Source organism: Taudactylus pleione, unplaced genomic scaffold (genome assembly GCF_031769625.1).
Source record: "Taudactylus pleione unplaced genomic scaffold, aTauple2 ptg000707l, whole genome shotgun sequence".
Classification (NCBI taxonomy): Eukaryota; Metazoa; Chordata; class Amphibia; order Anura; family Myobatrachidae; genus Taudactylus; species Taudactylus pleione.
This window is the reverse complement of record NW_028285109.1, coordinates 16,044,031-16,064,014: the sequence shown is the minus strand read 5'-3', so window position 1 is coordinate 16,064,014 and position 19,984 is coordinate 16,044,031. Positions and strand designations below refer to the sequence as shown.

The window sequence follows — 19,984 nt, the reverse complement described above, 5'->3', positions numbered from 1 at the left end:
TGCCTTTTAAAATTGCTAGAGTAGAGGAGTTAGGTTAGTTTTTTTTGTTGAATAAAAAGAATCCTCTGGCACTTTCTATAGGCCCCGTAAAAACAAATAATGCAGAATCAAGTATATAGAATATATAAAAATAATGTGATTTTTTGGATAGATAAAATACACTAGTGATCGTATTAAAATGGACGTACTGACTTTCAACATTTAACAAAAAAAAAAAAAACAAACATGCAAGTATATGAAGGAGATAGACACGCTATTGAGCGTATTACTCTATTCTCCTATATTGATCTAATATGGTGGTGAATTACTAATTCTCCTTTGATGGGGGATTCCTCTTGTGGATATAATTCCAAATCAATAGGTAGGTGAATCACCATATGTGGGGAAATGTCGCCAAATAAAATCCAATACAAAGTATGGTCAGTAGGATGGTTTGCCAGCAAACTTAAGGGTACCTTATACACTGCAGATGTACACACAGGTCCCCCTCCACTGTCAACGCGTTTCGCCTGTAGTTAGGCTTCCTCAGGATGGTATGTGGCTCTCACTCCTACTGCCTTATATACTCTGCTTCCTGTCCCGCCATGCTGAGTGTACTTCCGGTCCGCGCGGCGTCATCGTCACTTCTGCTTTCCGCTTGACTGCTCTCCACTCACTTCCGGTCAGCGGAGTCCGGGTCCTAACGTGACTTCCGTTGTAGTCCGAGATGCGGCGATCACCTGCTTTGTTCTCATCTGGCATCGTCATATCCTGTAAGGGATTGCCAGGAGATGGGATGGCTGCACATGATCGCTACCTGTCCCATCTTTTCAGGTCATCCTATATGGTTGATAGCGCTGTAACTTTCATTCGCTCCTTTTCATAAAGGTGCCCATATCTCATTATTGGTGAAGCCGTAATAGTCATTAACCAATATATGTATTGGTCCAGAAATAATATATAATTAAAAAGGGGAATATTTAAATATGTACAAAGACTACATAAAACATATACAAACAACAAACATGACAAACTAACATTCAATAAAAATTAAAATAGTTATCTATCAGGGCAATATATATCGTTTCTGAAAGGAGAAAGGGAATGGGATACCAAATGATCTCCATAGCGATATTATAGCTAGATCTTTACATCTTCAAAAAGGGTGCTAACTCAAAATCAATGTTGAGGCCCTTGGGTTGTAATGTTCCTAATTCAAACATTATCCTGGTCTCTTCTTTTAGTAAATTATCATTGAGATTCCCTCCTCTCCATGGTACTGTTACTTGTTTTAACCCTACAAAAAATTATTTTGAGGGATCGCTGTTATGTTTATCCTGAAAATGTTTGGATACACTATGGTTCTCCTTATTATTCTTAATATTGTTTAGTTGCTCATTTACACGTATAGATAACTTCCGTATCATCTTCCCTATGTATTGATATCCACAAGGGCATGATAATAAATAGATGATTCCTTTTGAATCACATGTCATTTTATATTTGATCTTAAAGTATTTTTTTGTGGTGTAGGATATAACATTCTGAATAGGTTTAGTAGTGTGGCTCTTGGGCTTTTTACATGCACTACATCTTCCACATTTATAGAATCCTGGGACATTCCCCTGTAGCCATGCATTGCTTTCTTCCTTTTCCTTATGGATGTGGCTCTTAACCAGAGTGTTTCTTATAGTTGGAGCCCTCCTATATATAATCCTTGGTAGAAATGGACTCAGTTCTTCATCTGCTTTCAGTACATGCCAGTGTTTTCTGAGAGACTTTTCTAGAAGTTTACTCTGTCCTGAAAAATCCGTAATGAACATAACATATTCTTCCTTAGTTGTCTGTTTTTTCTCTTTATATTGTAAAAGAGTATTTCTCTCTAGTTGGTGAACTTCTTCTCGGTCTTTCTCCAATTTCTCTCTGTCATAATTTTTGTCTTCGAATTGTTGGATGAGAAGTTTTGACTGTTCGTCCCAATCTTCTGTTCTCGAGCAATTTCTTCTTACTCTCTTTAATTGTCCTTTTGGGATGTTGCTTATCCATTTGCGATGATGGTTACTGTTAGCATTGAGGTAACTGTTGCAGTCCACCGGTTTTGAGAAATCTTAGATTCAATATTGTTATTTTCAATGAAGATGGTGAGATCCAAGAAGTTGATATCCGTTTTACTGATTTCGCTGGTAAATTCTAAATTGTCATTGTTCTGATTGATGGTGGAGATAAACTTTTCCAATAATGTTCTTTCTCAATTCCTATAATGGTAATGTCATCAATATAACGTGCCCACAAAATAAGATTTTTATGGCAGATGTTATTCGTCCAGATTGCTTCCTTCTCCCACTTCGCCAGAAAAAGATTAGCATATGATGGCGCAAAAACAGTCCCCATCGCTGTTCCTCTCTTTTGAATATAAAATCTGTAGTTAAACCAAAAGAAATTGCGTGAGGATGAATAGTATTCCCTCCAAAATGTATTCAATTTGTTGTGCATTTAACTCTGAATCATCTTCTAGGATCTTCCTCACGTTTCTATCAGATCATACAGACTATCGAGTGGCAGGAGTCATATTCTAGCTACATGTGATGTCAAGTCCCTCTACACGTGTATAGGACACGATAAAGTCTTTAGAAACGTGAGGAAGATCCTAGAAGATGATTCAGAGTTAAATGCACAACAAATTGAATACATTTTGGAGGGAATACTATTCATCCTCACACATAACTTCTTTTGGTTTAACTAAAGATTTTATATTCAAAAAAGAGGAACAGCGATGGGGACTGTTTTTGCGCCATCATATGCTAATCTTTTTCTGGCGAAGTGGGAGAAGGAAGCAATCTGGACGAATAACATCTACCATAAAAATCTTATTTTGTGGGCACGTTATATTGATGACATTATCATTATATGGGATGGAGAAAGAACATTATTGGAAAAGTTTATATCCACCATCAATCAGAACAATGACAATTTAGAATTTACCAGCGAAATCAGTAAAACGGATATCAACTTCTTGGATCTCACCATCTTCATTGAAAATAACAATATTGAAACTAAGACTTTCTCAAAACCGGTGGACTGCAACAGTTACCTCAATGCTAACAGTAACCATCATCGCAAATGGATAACCAACATCCCAAAAGGACAATTAAAGAGAGTAAGAAGAAATTGCTCGAGAAAAGAAGATTGGGACGAACAGTCAAAACTTCTCATCCAACAATTCGAAGACAAAAATTATGACAGAGAGAAATTGGAGAAAGACCGAGAAGAAGTTCACCAACTAGAGAGAAATACTCTTTTACAATATAAAGAGAAAAAACAGACAACTAAGGAAGAATATGTTATGTTCATTACGGATTTTTCAGGACAGAGTAAACTTCTAGAAAAGTCTCTCAGAAAACACTGGCATGTACTGAAAGCAGATGAAGAACTGAGTCCATTTCTACCAAGGATTATATATAGGAGGGCTCCAACTATAAGAAACACTCTGTTTAAGAGCCACATCCATAAGGAAAAGGAAGAAAGCAATACATGGCTACAGGGGAATGTCCCAGGATTCTATAAATGTGGAAGATGTAGTGCATGTAAAAAGCCCAAGAGCCACACTACTAAACCTATTCAGAATGTTATATCCTACACCACAAAAAAAGACTTTAAGATCAAACATAAAATGACATGTGATTCAAAAGGAATCATCTATTTATTATCATGCCCTTGTGGATATCAATACATAGGGAAGATGATACGGAAGTTATCTATACGTGTAAATGAGCATCTAAACAATATTAAGAATAATAAGGAGAACCATAGTGTATCCAAACACTTTCAGGATAAACATAACAGCGATCCCCGAAATAATTTTTTGTAGGGTTAAAACAAGTAACAGTACCATGGAGAGGAGGGAATCTCAATGATAATTTACTAAAAGAAGAGACCAGAATAATGTTCGAATTAGGAACATTACAACCCAAGGGCCTCAACATTGATTTTGAGTTAGCACCCTTTTTGAAGATGTAAAGATCTAGCTATAATATCGCTATGGAGATCATTTGGTATCCCATTCCCTTGCTCCTTCCAGAAATGATATATTGCCCTGATAGATAACTATTTTAATTTTTATTGAATGTTAGTTTGTCATGTTTGTTGTTTGTATATGTTTTATGTAGTCTTTGTACATATTTAAATATTCCCCTTTTTAATTATATATTATTTCTGGACCAATACATATATTGGTTAATGACTATTATGGCCTCACCAATAACGAGATATGGGCCCCTTTATGAAAAGGAGCGAATGAAAGTTACAGCGCTATCAACCATATAGGATGAACTGAAAAGATGGACAGGTAGCGATCATGCGCGGCCATCCCATCTTCTGGCAATCCCTTACAGGATGTGACGATGCCAGATGAGAACAAAGCAGGTGATCGCCGCATCTCGGAATACAACGGAAGTGACATTAGGACCCGGACTCCGCCAACCGGAAGTGAGTGGAGAGCGGTCAAGCGGAAGTGACGATGACGCTGTGCGGACCGGAAGTACACTCAGCATGGCGGGACAGGAAGCAGAGTATATAAGGCAGTAGGAGTGAGAGCCACATACCATCCTGAGGAAGCCTAACTACAGGCGAAACGCGTTGACGACAGTGGAGGGGGACCTGGGTGTACATCTGCAGTGTATAAGGTACCCTTAAGTTTGCCGGCAAACCATCCTACTGACTATACTTTGCATTGGATTTTATTTGGAGACATTTCCCCACATATGGTGATTCACCTACCTATTGATTTGGAATTATATCCACAAGGGGAATCCCCCATCAAAGGAGAATTAGTAATTCACCACCATATTAGATCAATATAGGAGAATAGAGTAATACGCTCAATAGCGTGTCTATCTCCTTCATATACTTGCATGTTTGTTTTGTTTTTCTTTGTTAAATGTTGTAAGTCAGTACGTCCATTTTAATATGATCACTAGTGTATTTTTATCTATCCAATAAATCACATTATTTTTATATATTCTATATACTTGATTCTGCATTATTTGTTTTTACGGGGCCTATAGGAGGCGCCAGAGGATTCTTTTTATTCTACATAGGCTATTAGGAAGGTGAGCCCCTATTCTTTTTCCTCTAGACGCAGCCATCCTTTTAGGATCTCTAAATACGAGCGCTACCTTCACCCCTCCTTTATTCTATAGTTTTTTTTGTTGTTTGCTTATTTGTTTCATTAGATTAGTTAATTTATATTAATTTCTTTTTTGTTTTATTTAAAAAATATATATTTTCTTTTTTGTTCTTTTTTTTGAGTTGCCGTTGGTGGTAACAGCCTGCAAAGGAGGACCAACCTCCCAAGCATAAGCAGGGTGCTGTATTACATTATACATGTTTTATATGTGCAGCCAAGCTCCCTCAGGGGAGTAGAATGCAGGGAGCCCTGTGTGTCGACTTTTGAGGTTAAGATGCCCGTGCTATGCTTATTTATGGACGCTCCGTCAGAGGAGGTGTTACCGGTACGGGCAAAGGTTATGGCTCAGTCCATTGCAGATCTGGCTAAGGAGCTATAGTTCCTGGCCAGGCTAATGTTAGTGCATCAGCCTCTATACCTATGCAACAGGTTCCACCATCATAGATTCCTTCCCCTAAGTTAGCTAGCACCCCAGTGAATAGAGAGATATCTATTCAGATGGATAGGCCATTCTAGTTGGGAAGACAGTTCTCCCGTTAGTATGGGTGTTACTGAGCTTATCCATTCGCCAGTCTTTGAAAATTGAAAACGAGGAACCCTATGATGAAGCAGCTTCTGCAGCGTTTAAAAAAACATGTTTTGAATTTTCTTTATTTTATGCATTTTTCTGATGTGCGGGGGGAATCCTGGGCTAAGTCAGATAAACGTGTTAAGCTTCCAGGAGGATTTAAGTTTTACTTATCCTTTTGCTGAGAAATATATGGCTCCATGGGAGGTACCTCCAGCAGTGGATGCACTGATTGCCCATTTAGCAAAGTCTATGGTTCATCCAATGGTTACTGCCGCCACACTGAAGGATGCTACGGATCTTAAGTGTGAGCATCTGCTCAAATCCTTGTTCTCTTTAACAGGTACTACCCTGTGTCCGGTGTTGTTGGCAGGGGCCTGGAATACCAAGGTCATGGAAACCTGGTCAGACCAATTAGCAGAAGCTATTCAGTCAGGTGCAGATTCTTCGGATATCCTTACCCTGGTGGACAACCTGAAACAGACTTCAATTTATGTGAGTCATGCGTCTTTAGACACTGTTTCTCTTCTGGTAGGTATATCAACCTTATCTGTTTCGGCCAGAAGAACGTTGTGGTTACGTTCTTGGCAAGCGGATAGTGATTTCAAGAAAATTTTGGAGGGAGTTCCCTTTACTCTGTTTGGTCAAGAGCTGGAACGAATTATCGCTCAGGTGAATGGCGGAAAAAGACAGTTTCTTCCAGTTCTTACTTTCCGCTGTAGGTTTTCTAGGTTTCGGCCCTTTCGGTACTCTGGTAGGTCCCGGCCTCTACCTACCAGAGGCACGACAGGAGGTCAGAGAGCAGATCCGTTCAGAGGACGTATGGCCATGCGGTCCCGTCGCCCGGGCACCCGTAGGGGTGACAGATCCTTCCAATAACTTGTGTCAGCAAGATTTCTAGCCCATTGATATAGGCGTCCATCTGATCTCTTTCAGGGAGGCCTGGTTTCGGTCAACCACAGACCTTTGGGTCAGAGGAGTCCTCTCCAGAGGTTACATATTGGATCTGGAGGGACCCCGTCCACATCGGGGTTTTTTTTAGAAGCCCTCTTCCTCGGGATCAGCTCAGAAGAGGGGCATTAAGGGGGGAAATTCTCTTCCTTTTTAGATTCAGGGGTAGTGGTCCCTGTTCCGATACATTATCCGGGGCTAGGTTTTTATTCAAATCTGTTTCTGGTAAAAAGCCAGATGGTTCTTTTCGCCCCATTTTGAATATAAGTAGTCTCAACCTGCACGTAATGGTGAGAAGGTTCAGGATGGAATCCTTATGTTCAGGAATTGCGTCAGAACTTTCATGCAAGCAGTATGGCATGTCCAGCCCCCTTATATTTCACCAGTCCCGCCTTGGGACCTTCATTTAGTTTTGGCTGCTCTTCAGCGGGCTCCTTTTGAGCCACTTGAGAAGGTGGAATTAAGGTGGTTAACTTGGAAAGTAGCTTTTCTTTTGGCAATCGCCTTAGCTTGCAGAGTTTCGGAGTTGGCGGCTTTGTCAGCTAGCTTTCCCCTTTTGATTTTCATAAGGACTGAGCGGTTCTCCGCACTCGGTCATCCTTTTTTCCTTAGGTGATTTCAAGATTTCACCTAATCAGGAGATTGTGGTTCCAGTATTACATTCATCTGATCCAGAGAGTCCTGTCCGGTTTCTGGATGTGGTACGAGCACTCAGAATATATGTGGATAGGACTTCTGCCTTGCGTAAGACAGACAGCCTGTTAGTACTTTATGACGTCCATAAAAGAGGCTGGCCAGCTTCTAAGCAATCTATTGCTCGTTGGATTACTTCCGCTATCAAGCAGGCCTATATAGCCTTAGGCGATTGAGTACCTGATCCCATTCGCGCAAATTCGACTTGGGCTGTGAGTGCTTCTTGGGCAGCTAGGCAGGGTGCCTCCATTGAACAGTTTTGCAGGGCGGCCACCTGGTCCTCAGTGCACACATTTACCACATTTTATTGGTTCCACACATTTGTGGCTAAAGATGCAAGTTTTGTTTGCAAGGTTTTGCGTACAGCATTGCATGTGCGTAATCCCCCTCCCTCTTAAGGCTTGCTTGGGGAAGTCCCAGCGTCAGTGCTTCCAAGATTGGATGAAAGAGGAAACAAGATTCTGGGTTACTCATCGTAGAATCAATTCCTCTGAGTCCATCTGGGAATCACTGAGTTCCTTCCCTGATATGTGTGATGGATTCTTAGGTTCATCTCTTATTCTTCTCCTTTTGGCTTTGCTAGTCCGATAACTGGAGAGCTAGATAAAGGAGAGGATATATAAGGGAGGGGGAGTCAATTTTTTTTAGTGCCTACTTCTCGGCCCCTCCCTCATATCCCAGCATCAGTGATTCCCAGATGGACTCAGAGGAATTGATTCTACGGTGAGTAACCCAGAATATTGTTCTACGTACCACCTCCGAAAACGGTGGTTTTCTGGGATATACTACACACTTTCTTTGATAAATATGCCTCTTATTACCTAATGTCTTTTTCACTACGAGTTTTGTGCACAGACAAGTCATATCACAGGATCATGGCGTCATTAAACATGCAATTAAGGGGCATGTGGAAAGGTCTGATGCTGTTGAGGGTATCAGATGGGCATTCTAGGGGTATGTGGGGATGTGTGGTGGCATGTGGGGAGGTCTTAGAAGCATATGGAGAGCTCCAAAGCATAAACATTTTATTATTTTTTTTAAAGTGTAGGGACCCACATATTATGCCACTCAGCGCGATCACTGGTTAAACCTTCTACCACCAACCTAGTAGAATGGCAGTGGTAGGCTTTCCCACTATTTGTGAAATCCCCCACCCACAGCGCTCCAGTCAATTCTTTGGACATGAGGTATGCCCTTATGTGTCAGAGGCTCTGATGCAGAATTGCTCTGCTCACCGTGGCTGGAGAATGAGCTGTTACAGGGAAGTCAGGAGGGCGAGCTTTCCCAGATTGTCGAACCACTGCTATTCTCCAAGTTAGCTGGAGTTAGGTCTTAACAATAAATGCCTAATGTGGGAGGACCACCCATTTTTAGCAGTGCATCTTCTGTGCCAGTAATGGAAAGACTAAAGCTGCATACACACACACAACGATTTTGTAAATGAACGATTTTATTAAACGATTTTCGTAAATTTTTTCAAGGGAAAAATTAACGAAAATCGTGTACTAAAATCGTTCATTTACTAAATGTAATGAACGATTTTTTTAACTACAAACGATTTTTGCATATTCCCTTAATGAAAATCGTTGAGTTGGTCAGTCTGACTGAACTACAAACTACAAACCATAATCGTTCATCGTTTTAACTTGGAAAGTGAACGATTTTTTGAACGATGATATAGTTTATCGATAATCGTTAAAAAAATCGAGTGTGTGTGCACCTTAACTGTTGTTGCAATAAATAAAAATAGGACACTTAATTTAACAGTAAGTGTGACCTAATAATCCAAGTTATATTTATATCCTATTATGTATTGGGACATAAAAGCAACATTTGTTTTTTTATTCTCTTACAGGCTCCTGCAGCATTCGGCCTGGTGTCTTTCCTAATGCATGCCGGGCTGGAGCGTAACCGCATACGGAAGCATTTACTTGTATTTGCTCTGGCTGCTCCTGTCCTGTCAATGCTGACGTACGTGGGACTAAGCCAGGTTAGACAAGTGTGTGTGTGTGTGTGTGTGTGTGTGTGTGTGTGTGTGTGTGTGTGTAAATTTAGCAAATTAATTATAATCAAGAGGCTGTTTGGCATGAAATCTATATGATTTAATTACATTGATGCACAGGTTAAAGTGCTTTGCAGAGCAAAGTGTAAGTGCTCACAGTGATACATATGTACACACACAGACCCCTACAGAGTGATACACAGAATTAAGCCCAACTCTTCCAAGGAAAATGGCAAGGAACAGGTTACACTGGTTTTACAGTTCTTCTCCAAAATTGAATGAATGGTGTCACTTCTGTAGAGTTGGCACTTTCCTCTGTGCTTTGCTCTACTGCCTCTTACGGCATGGGACAAGCCTTATGAAGCTGCAGAGGATGACTGGGCCTCTACTTTCATCACTCCCAATAAATTTAGAATGGTGAGGAACGATTGTTCTCCACAATCGGGTATATCTACCTTGATAAGAAATATGGTATACATATAATATACATATAATTTGAAATTAAAATATATCTTCAATAAAAAAAAAATCATTATTTTAATAATATTATTACAAACCCCAAGCGGGCGCTGATAGTTAATTATGTTCTAACAATAACAAAGCTTCAGTGTTATAGAATATGCTAAGGGATCGCAAAATCATATAGAAGACATTCAGCAACTATAAGGAAAGTACTGTAGGTTCCTAACCACTTAACTGTTAATTTATTTTTTTCCCCAAAAAAAAAAATCTTGTTTTTTTTTTATAATTTAATAAAGATTAAAGTATTTTTTTAAATATCTCCACCACCTTCCTCGTGTCCATAGGCCCCAATTATAAAATAACCTTCCACTACCCCTTGGCAATAGACCCCCAGTGGTCCTAAATCCTTATAATAGTACACCCTTACACCCCCTTTTAGTAAAAAAAAAACAATTTTATAAACCCCTGTAAAAACAAATAAATACCTGGATTTTGCAATTCCCCCAACCCCCCCCCCCCCCTCTACTCTCTGATCTGAGCAATGTCTTTTTTTTATTTATTTATATATATATATATATATATATATATATATACTCTTTTCCATACTCCAGCCTCATAGTTCTTTATACTAAACCACCCCTACTGATTCTAGATCCCCTCCCTTCCCCCCAAATCAAGGGCGTGGTGGTGCGTGCCTAGGAGGACTGATGATCAGTCCCCCCTGCTGCGGCTTGTCTATGCACTTGCAGAGATCAGTCAAATAGTGCTTCGAGGAACCAAGTTCCCCTCCTCATACTGTGATCCCCAGCACATGTTCGCACGGCATTCTGGGGTGCGAATCTCGAAGTGATGTAGGTGGTCACAGACTGTTGCATCACTTCCTGGGAGTCAGAGGAGATTTATTCTGCATTTGTGCAGAACGTATCTTCTTTTCTAAAGCCGTGGGGACACAGCGTGGCTGCTTGATCGCATTTGATGCAGCCTAGCCAGCTGAAGCACTACTGGCTGCGGTTGCATCATATGCGACATCACCAGGTAAGTTGTTAAAAGGTGTCAAATGGATTTTTTTTATTCGTAATGGCGGAAAAGCAATAGTGAGCAGGTGTTTTTCAGAAAGTTGAAGTCTTTCCAGCTTTTTGGGAGTACAAATAAATATCTGGAAAGTTAGTTTTTCAGTGTTTCAATGTAACATCCAATATAACTGTTTCACATCATTTGCACCCCTTTTTTTTTTCTTTTCTTTTTTTTTAAGCTTTTTAAAGAAATTATGCTATTTAAACCAGAGGCTCTGCCCTGTGTCCTGAGATTTTTACCTTAAAATAAAGATTTTTTTTTTTTATACCTTTTTATCTGTTCAAGGGGGTATTTGCTGTGAAAATGGATTGCAAGCTTCCAGGGCCCAACTCACTCCTAATTGAATTGACCCCTAAATGCATACTTCAGAACTCTTGTTTAAATACTTATCTGAATAATCTTTGTGGGATCTTCCTGGTGAGATTTATGTTGGCTTCTCCTCCTGATTGAAGCTTGATTGAGTTTAATTGGTACTGCAAATACACCCTCATACATAATGCACCAGACAGAGCAACCAATGGAAGTACTAATAATGTAGTATGGCTAAACTCTTTGTTCACATCACACCACTTAATATATGCTTACTTAAAGTTTTCTTGACTTGCTTCTCTAAATAGACTTGGATCCTCACATGGGGTTATTCATACAAATGCACCTCAGTCGTGTCTTTCAAGTCCTGCAGAAACACCCTTGCACCAAGAGCACCCAACAAAAAAGGCTGGAGGTCATTCATTGCGTAGCATAACAGTTTAATAAAAAAATGTAAAAAAAATGGATTATCCTTACGTAAAATCATCAATTCCATAGCATGTAACCAGCAGTCCTACCTCACACAAGGAATGGGAGTGCGCTCACAGGGAGATGCAATGATCTCCTCTGTAGACCAGTAAAGTTCAGCCACCTGAAGGCTTAGGTGCAATTGGATACATAACCCTATGTTAGGGTCCACCTCTATTCACGCAAGTCATCAAGCAAACCTTAAGTTCATGTGTGCTGGGAAAATTCAACAGTTTGTCCTTTCTAGTGCATTTAGTAAAACAGTGTATTTGTAGGAGTAATTAAACTCAATTAAGATGCAATCAGGAGGAGGAGCCCACAAGGAGGATCCAATGAAAAGATTATTCATATAAGTAAATAAGAGCGTTTTGAAGTACATGTTGATACTAAGTTGCTATAACATACTACACTGTCTGTGTTTGTATTGCATGTGATTTCTTCTAGATCTTTTCTGTCAGGGATCTGGTCTTGAAATAGATTATTATATTGATATATATATATATATATATATATATGTGTGTATATGAGCAATACTTATAGTTTTCTTTGTCTTCACCCACAGAGCAGTAAGGAAGCGCTCTCGGAGGTCAATGCCACTGGCATCGCAATGCTTTTCTCTGCGGGGACATTCCTTTATGTAGCCACAGTCCATGTACTCCCAGAAGTCGGTGGGATGGGACACAACCACAAGGCAGACTCGGGTGCTGCTAAAGGACTGAGCCGCACAGAGGTGGTGGCCTTGGTTATGGGCTGTTTAATACCTCTGGTATTATCCATAGGACATCAACACTGAAATGTGGAAAGAAGTCAAAATCTGTTTGCTCAGAAACTAATAACACTGGACACATCCAGGGACACTTTCATGAGAATGCCTGTGTCTCTTAAAGTTAGGTCTTGTGTTGTCAGAAATGGACTTGATGGAATTGGAATATCCTGCTGGGGTGGTTTTAATAGTCTTACAATTCAGTGACAGCCAGACTTTCAACCTGTACATATGTTTTATGGGCTTTTTTTGTTTTGTTTTTGTTAAATCATTGGTTTGCTGTTATTTAGGATACTATGGATTCAGAAAATTAGAATGACAACATTTGGGAAAAGGGTAAACTTTTTTTTTCCCCCTCTTCTGGCTATACTGGAGGAGCTCTGTGCCCACAATAACCAAGTTAGCATTCCTCTTTGTCTGCTTGAGGTTTCATGATGGTACTAAGAGATATCTTTCTACTATTACAGGAGAGCTGTGAGCTTTATGCAGCTGCTAAGTGAAGACTTACCAGCATGCTCAGTGTAGCTTGCTACGGCCACCTCCATGCTATGTTCTGCTGTCAACTAGAATATAGGTATATATAAAGGATTAATGGCCTAGATTAACTAATTGGCTGCAGCACATCAGTAGCTCTTGATGTACAGATATATTCATGTGAAATAAGATTGCTACTGCAGCAACTTCACTTCACTTTGGAAGTGGACTCACTGATACATTGCTAATTTTGTGATTATAATTTTTGTAGGAACGTGTCTTGTAGGTAGCTGATGGAAAGAAAATGCTGGTGTTATTCCAGTCGTTATCATGTAAAATAAACCTCAACTAATTATTTTGTTAGATTAACTGTAACCTTGTCTTTAGCACGTCTGATGTAGACTGATTATTACAATTTCTCTATGTGCCAATGTTCTCATGTCTGATCAGTCTCTGGACTTTAGTATCATTACAGTTACTCTGAAGATCAGTTTTAAGTGCAGAAAATAAAAGTGATGCTTTGACATGTTCCCAGTTAAGCATCTCCATAATGGACTTGTAACTGTGCAGTGTTTGATCATTGTCTGCCTTGGCCAAAATTCAATATCCGTTTGCTTGCGAGGAACAATATAGTGTTTTCAGGACAGATATTATTTAGCTTTGTTTTATGGCAGATATTTTGCACTGCAGCTGTGCTCTTCCCATGATTTTCATACAATGGCTGTTATAATTGATTTGGTTTCCTAACATATCTGTTCCAGAATGGGCACCCAGTTACTGCGATGTGGCCTATGTTCCAATGATGGATGCAAACAGGAAGGGTATTGGTTACTAATCCAAACAAAAAAGAACGGTGTCTACATTCCGTATATGTATCTGCTTAATTTTTTTTGTTTGAATAGCTCTTTGGCTGGTCTCTGGGAGCCCATGAAATGCGATTAGGCCATGTGATTTGAGTAAACAGGATTGCAGCTCTTTTCCTGAGAGTGTCTTTAGAAGTAAATGGATAACACAGTGGGAGCAGCCATTTTTTGAGCTGATGTGTTATGCAGCCTGTCAAGTCACTGAAGCCTGAGGTTTGATGAATTGACAGGCTGAAGAAGTGGCTGCCATCACTATGGATAATTCAGAGGTACATTTTAATAACATCACTATCTGCCTTAATCTGGTCATAGTGGTTTCCAGGCACAATCCTTTTTCTGCTCTGTGACCTAACAATTACTCCATTTTTACTTTTGATCAACTATCTTGATTGTCAAAATAGCAGTTTTATTGTTTTATAACTGTTCATGGGTATAAGATGTGTCCTGTGATATGCTGTACTTCTGTCTGCCTGCGTCACACGCGTTTCACCTCATCGAAAGCAGGACCCGGAATAGAATGCATGAAGTAAAAGAAGACATCTTTAAATGGTCTCTGTCTGCGTGCATTGCATTTCTGGATTCTATTGACTTACTAATGTGCAATATTGACTGGCTGTTTCTGATGCTTGTCACTCGGGCCCTGAGGATGGAAGTGAACTCTTGTTGTGAGCTGCTATCTAGAAGGACAAATGTGCTTTGAAAGTTGTAAAACTCCCTTGGATTGGGCTGGCTATTTCCAGTCAGAAACTCAATATTTTACGTACATGAAATCATTCCAACATTAACTGCCTTATTTCTTTTTTTCACTTTGATTGTGAAAAGTAAATTGATTTTTTTTTTTTAACTATACATTTTATGTATGTTCTTTTAATTGATTAAATGTTAAATCAAATCATCTGAATAAAGACCATTTATTTACTTTTTTGGGTACGGGATGATGAGAAAACATCAGGTATGTGTGTTAGCTGAAATTTGAGGTCTAATTATTTAAAGTTAATAGCTTGACTCAGAATTAAGGGGAGATTCAATTAATGTGTGGCTGCGCACATTGCAGGTAATGACTGGAGGAAAGCATGGCCTTATTCTCCTTGCACCGCCATGAAATGTAAAAACAAACAAGATTTTCCTGCTGTATAACTCGTGTTTTATTAACGCATCATGATCCGAAGGACCTTCACTGCTCCAGTGTAGTCCGTTCTAAATATAGCCCATCAACACAGGAGGAATGGCAATAACCCCTTCTTAGCCTGTTTCCAGCATACTTGCTTAGTATGAGAGGAGATTGTAGATACACGATTACAAAGCATTCCGTCATCATCTGTTTCAGGCTGAGAAGCTGCTTTCAGGGTCCTATTAAAAGGTTTACAGACGAGAACCCTGACGAGCAGGCTTGCCTCAATCACTGTATATTTTATTCTGATCACTCAAAACTTTAATATATATATATTTGTAAATACTACTTTTATTTCCAGTTTAGCCATTCTTTTTGCGGTGGGCACAATTACTTTTTCTGTTAAAAAGCCGTCATTTGCTGATTGCTGGGAAACAACTGTCTGTTTTGGTTTTTTTTATTCAATATTGAAAGAATTGTTGTGAAAGGAACATCGCTCCCATAACAATATTATAAACTATTTAAGGTTAATTGAATTATTCATATTAATGGATAAACTTCCCAAGGCAATGGGATAGAGTAGCTGGAGTGATTGCTGATCTATTTATACAGGAGAACAGTATATTCATTGCAGAGCATTTTGTTCTAAAGAGCATTAACTAGAGCCACAGAGAGCCTGCACAGGATGCATTCAGGAAGCTGACGGTCGAAATGCCGGCAGGGGTCTAATGACAGAAGTTGAAATCCTGACTCCTGGCATTTTACTTACGCCGGGAACCTGACACCCGGCTTAAAGATTTAAGGTAAGCCCGGTGGTGGGTGCGGACAGCTGCAGGTTTAGGTAAGGGGCTCCCAGGGGGGACATGGAGTTATGGGGTTAGGCACGCCCCGGGAGGGTTAGGCTAGGGGAAGGGGGGGTTAGGGTCAGGCACCCCTGGGGGGAGGTTAGGCACCCCCCCGGGAGACTTGGCTTTAGGCTGTGGGGAAGGGGGGGTTAGGTTTAGGCACTTGGGGTCGAGGTTAGAGTTAGGCACCCCTAAGGGAGGGTTTTAGGTTAGTAAATATAGAAAATACTTACCTGTCGGGATCTTCACTGCCGATGTTCCAGCGTTGGTCCCTCCTGCACCTGCTTTAGCCCAGGCTTACCAGAGCAGTACGTTTTAAACTAGTATCTGAAGTGCCACATAAATCACAGGTCTACAGAACGCAGGGTTTGACCTGCTTATAAATTGTTTTCTGAGGCATATTCTCCAATTCACTGACTTTCTCATTTTACTGTAAGAGTTTAAGGATAGCCCTCAATTTACAGTGATGCAATTTGGCATTAGTGCTAGCAGTACATGATTCTCCAGTTATATAGTCGGTTGTCATTTCATGTTCGCGATAATGTAGGAATTGTAAATGTTTTGCAAGTGGTACCTGGAATCCTGTATAGATATGCAGAGAGCCATTTCAAAGACCTGTATTCTACATATATATATTTTGAGAACCCCGTCATGAAAAGTTAATTTGTAGGAGTCAGACACACGTGCCGAGCTTTTAGGCAGATTTAAAGATGTACAAAGAAAATAAATTATATATATATATATATATATATATATATATATCTTTGCAATATACTATTATCTGATGAATCACGATTTTAGGCAATGTTATGAAATAGGCAGTAATGCCGTTCACAAATAAATTGGGAAAGTTAACACCTTTTATAGCTGAATATTTTTTTCCAATTAGAATGATTATTATGTATGCATTTACACACTGCTCAGGGTATGGCATGAAAAGAATGTGTCATAATAAGTACAAATGTCATATGGCTGCTGCATGGCCATGTAGCCTGGCAGTTATATTTTTCACTATGAGGATAAAATTACTGTATATACTGTAAAGTGCCGGTTTGCTAGTACTCTGTCTTTCTGGATATAGACTTGTGATGGATTTACTTCCGGTTGGGCGTGATTTTATGATGGTACGTAGACCGTAACGATAGCCATAGAAAATGAGAAGATGAGACTTGATATATCTCAGAATGAAAACCAGATATCAGGCCTAGGCAGTATGTTTCACTCCATACCTTGATAGATCTTGGGATTTCATTGTGCCCTGTACAGATTTAAGGTAGCCCCTTTCAGACCCAGCAAAGCAGCACTATAACATAACCGAGCCCCCTCCATGTGTCACAGAAGGTAAGGTGCTCTTTTCTTTGAGGCTTAATTTCTTCACAGAGTTTACCCTGTCCAAGGACATTCTCCCATATGCAATATTTGGACAAGGCACAATGCCTGTGTGTATATATATGTGTGTGTGTGTGTGTGTGTGTGTGTATATATATATATATATATATATATATATATATATATATATATGAAAAAAAAAATATCATACAAACTCGGCACTCACATGCTTTTCAAGCTGCAACTCCTTTGAACATAGGGAATGTTGGTTCCAAAATATTGCAATAATTTGTTAAGCTGGCCACCGCTTCACGGTCATTCCCATCTAGCCAGTCCCTACACTGATTCTCAGATAAATGAACTTGATCTGCCATCTTGGCCTCAAGCTTGCATACATTTTAAACAGAAAACTGGGTCCTGCCTTAAAGAGACAGGACCACACCCAGGGCTATCAGTTAATAAGCACCTGGAAAAAGAAAAAAGTTTGTCTTACAGTTATTTATATATAAATATTATAATTTATTTAGCAAATTCCAGTCTGGCTTTATGATTTATCAGAAGTGAAGTCCTCCTTGGTCTTCTTCAATGGAGCCCACTGTCAGACAGACGTACCTTGACTTTGAAGTCCAACTTGTATTTATTTTGGCTACAGTCCCATGGACTTTCAACTACTTAATATTTGCAACTGTAGTCACAGAAGAGTCAAGCTGCTTGGATATGTTCTTATAGCCTATACCTTTAACATGCTTGTCTATAATTTTCTTTCTGATCTCCTAAGACCACTTTCTCCTGTGTTTTCTCTGGTCCAGGTTCAGTGTAGTACGCACGATGATGCCAAACAGTCATTTCTTTTCTCCATTTACATAGGTTGAATGTCTGATTAGAAGATGCCAAAGCTGGATAATTGGCTGAGACAAGATCAGTTTAAAATTGAAGCGTGCGCGATGCCATCTTGCGAATGGCAGCTAGACTCAATTTTAGAAACAAGAATCTGCAAGACGCCATTTTGCGACCAGCGTCACTTTAAGCTACAACTCACGAGCTAAGAACAGATGGCAATGTTTTTGATAATCTAAATAGAATAGACAATGCACCAGAAACTGTGAGTGACTTACATACAAATTGGGAATCCCTGTTGGCAATTGTAATATAATCCAGGCATTGATCTACACAATTGGATTTGTCTGAATCCAAACAGGTTTTAGTTTCATACCCAGACAGGATGGTTTAGTTTCACAGCTGGAAGTCACATTTGCATTGCAGTCGTCTGAAACTGTGAGTGAGGAATGATATGTGTGTGTATGTATATGTGTGTATGTATATATGTGTATGTATATATATATATATATATATATATATATATGTTAAGTCCATCATAGATGGAATCTCATGCATACACACTGCACATTACGCACAATTGAGCTGCTAACATGACGCCCAGTAGCGAATGCACAATTATTAGCATCATGCGATTGCATCTTTCACCATTTCACATACACACATTATGCTTAAGACCCCGAATGGAAATACCGTTTAGTAGCTAAATGCGCACGCATCTGTCCCCAGTTAACTAGCATCTTCATATCAAACCCCGTACACTCACACATTACATATTCACTTACAAGGTTCCATTAGCTTTAAGATATAAGATTTAAGTTTATTCAGTTAATATAAACGCTGTGAAATAGAGATATTTGATAACTAAGGTTTTATACATGCTAAACAAGTCGTGTTTGGTTTTGTACTGATGCATACTCTTTTTACACTATTCCGATGTTATCGGTGGGGAGGTCGCATCATGCATTCTCGAGTTATGGATCGCAGAGGCTACAAGCAATAAAATGTATATTTCATGAACAACTGTTAGGATGTTACAGGGGGCTGGAAGGGAAAGACACCCAGCTGTTAGAGGCAGGGAGAGTCTATTTGAACCAGCCTGTTAAATGCTTTGTAACAGATGCTTCTCCCCTGGGAACCAATGACATCAGCAGCAAACTTCTCTATTGTCCTGTCTATTCTGGGGGGGTATAAATATGTGTGCTCCAACACTGGGTCTTTAGTCTTCTTGCTGAATGCTGACTGAGGGGTTTCTTGCTGATGCCTAACATCTGGTCCGGAAGCGCTGTGTATGTATACTGTACTTGGGTCTTTATAATTCCTTTTGCGCCTAAATTGTGTCTGGATCAATTGTGTGTAACTGTCTGAACTTTTACTTGAATAACACTTGTGCTTTGGAACCACAGATTCCAGGTCTAAGTCTTTATTTACTGTATGACTGTGTACGCAAATTAGCGTCATCCTTCGAGATTTATAGGAAGGATTTTAGAAGGTACAGGCAGGGGAATATAGAGGTTCTTTTTAATATCATCAAAGACGTGTGATGCTAATTCAAGAAAGCAATTAGTTTGAAATATTACTATAATAAACTTATCTTTTCTAATGCTGGGCACACACTGGCAGATATATTGAGCCAGTGTGTATCAGCGATATGTCTGTGTACGACATCGTTCAGACATATCGCGTCGGGTGTGCTACACAGCCGATGCTCAATATATCGGTTCATCGTGCGGTGTGTACAGACGGTCAGCTGACCACTCGCAACAGAGGCCACGGGGAGAGGGGCGCAATGTGCCCCCATGCCTGTGGGACCCGCGGCCAATGACAGATGTTTGTTCAGTGTGTATGAACAATAATCATCTGCAGGTCACTCGATCTGCAGATATCTGTTGGTTGTGTACCCAGCTTAAGTGGTACCAACAAATCTGTCCAGGCCATTTTAGAATATTTTCGATGAATAAGCAATTTTTTATCTCTTCAGTTTCTTTGCTTTATTCTATGACCTAGCAAAAGCATGCAGGTATACACGAGACAGTAGCTTTTATTTAATCACATTTTGGGAGGAATGAGC

General features: G+C 39.7%; 1 protein-coding gene across 1 annotated transcript in view; it reads left to right on the top strand.

Annotated features, from left to right (window-relative positions):
- SLC39A9 (solute carrier family 39 member 9) overlaps positions 1–14,696 on the top strand; it is a 43,413-nt gene extending 28,717 nt beyond the window's left edge. Inside the window, exons 7-8 of the mRNA XM_088456573.1 lie at positions 9,232–9,366; positions 12,254–14,696. Of these exons, the coding sequence (XP_088312699.1) occupies positions 9,232–9,366; positions 12,254–12,484 (366 nt within the window). The 3' untranslated portion in view covers positions 12,485–14,696. The remainder of the gene's footprint in view (positions 1–9,231; positions 9,367–12,253) is intronic.
- The last annotated feature ends 5,288 nt before the right edge of the window (positions 14,697–19,984 follow it).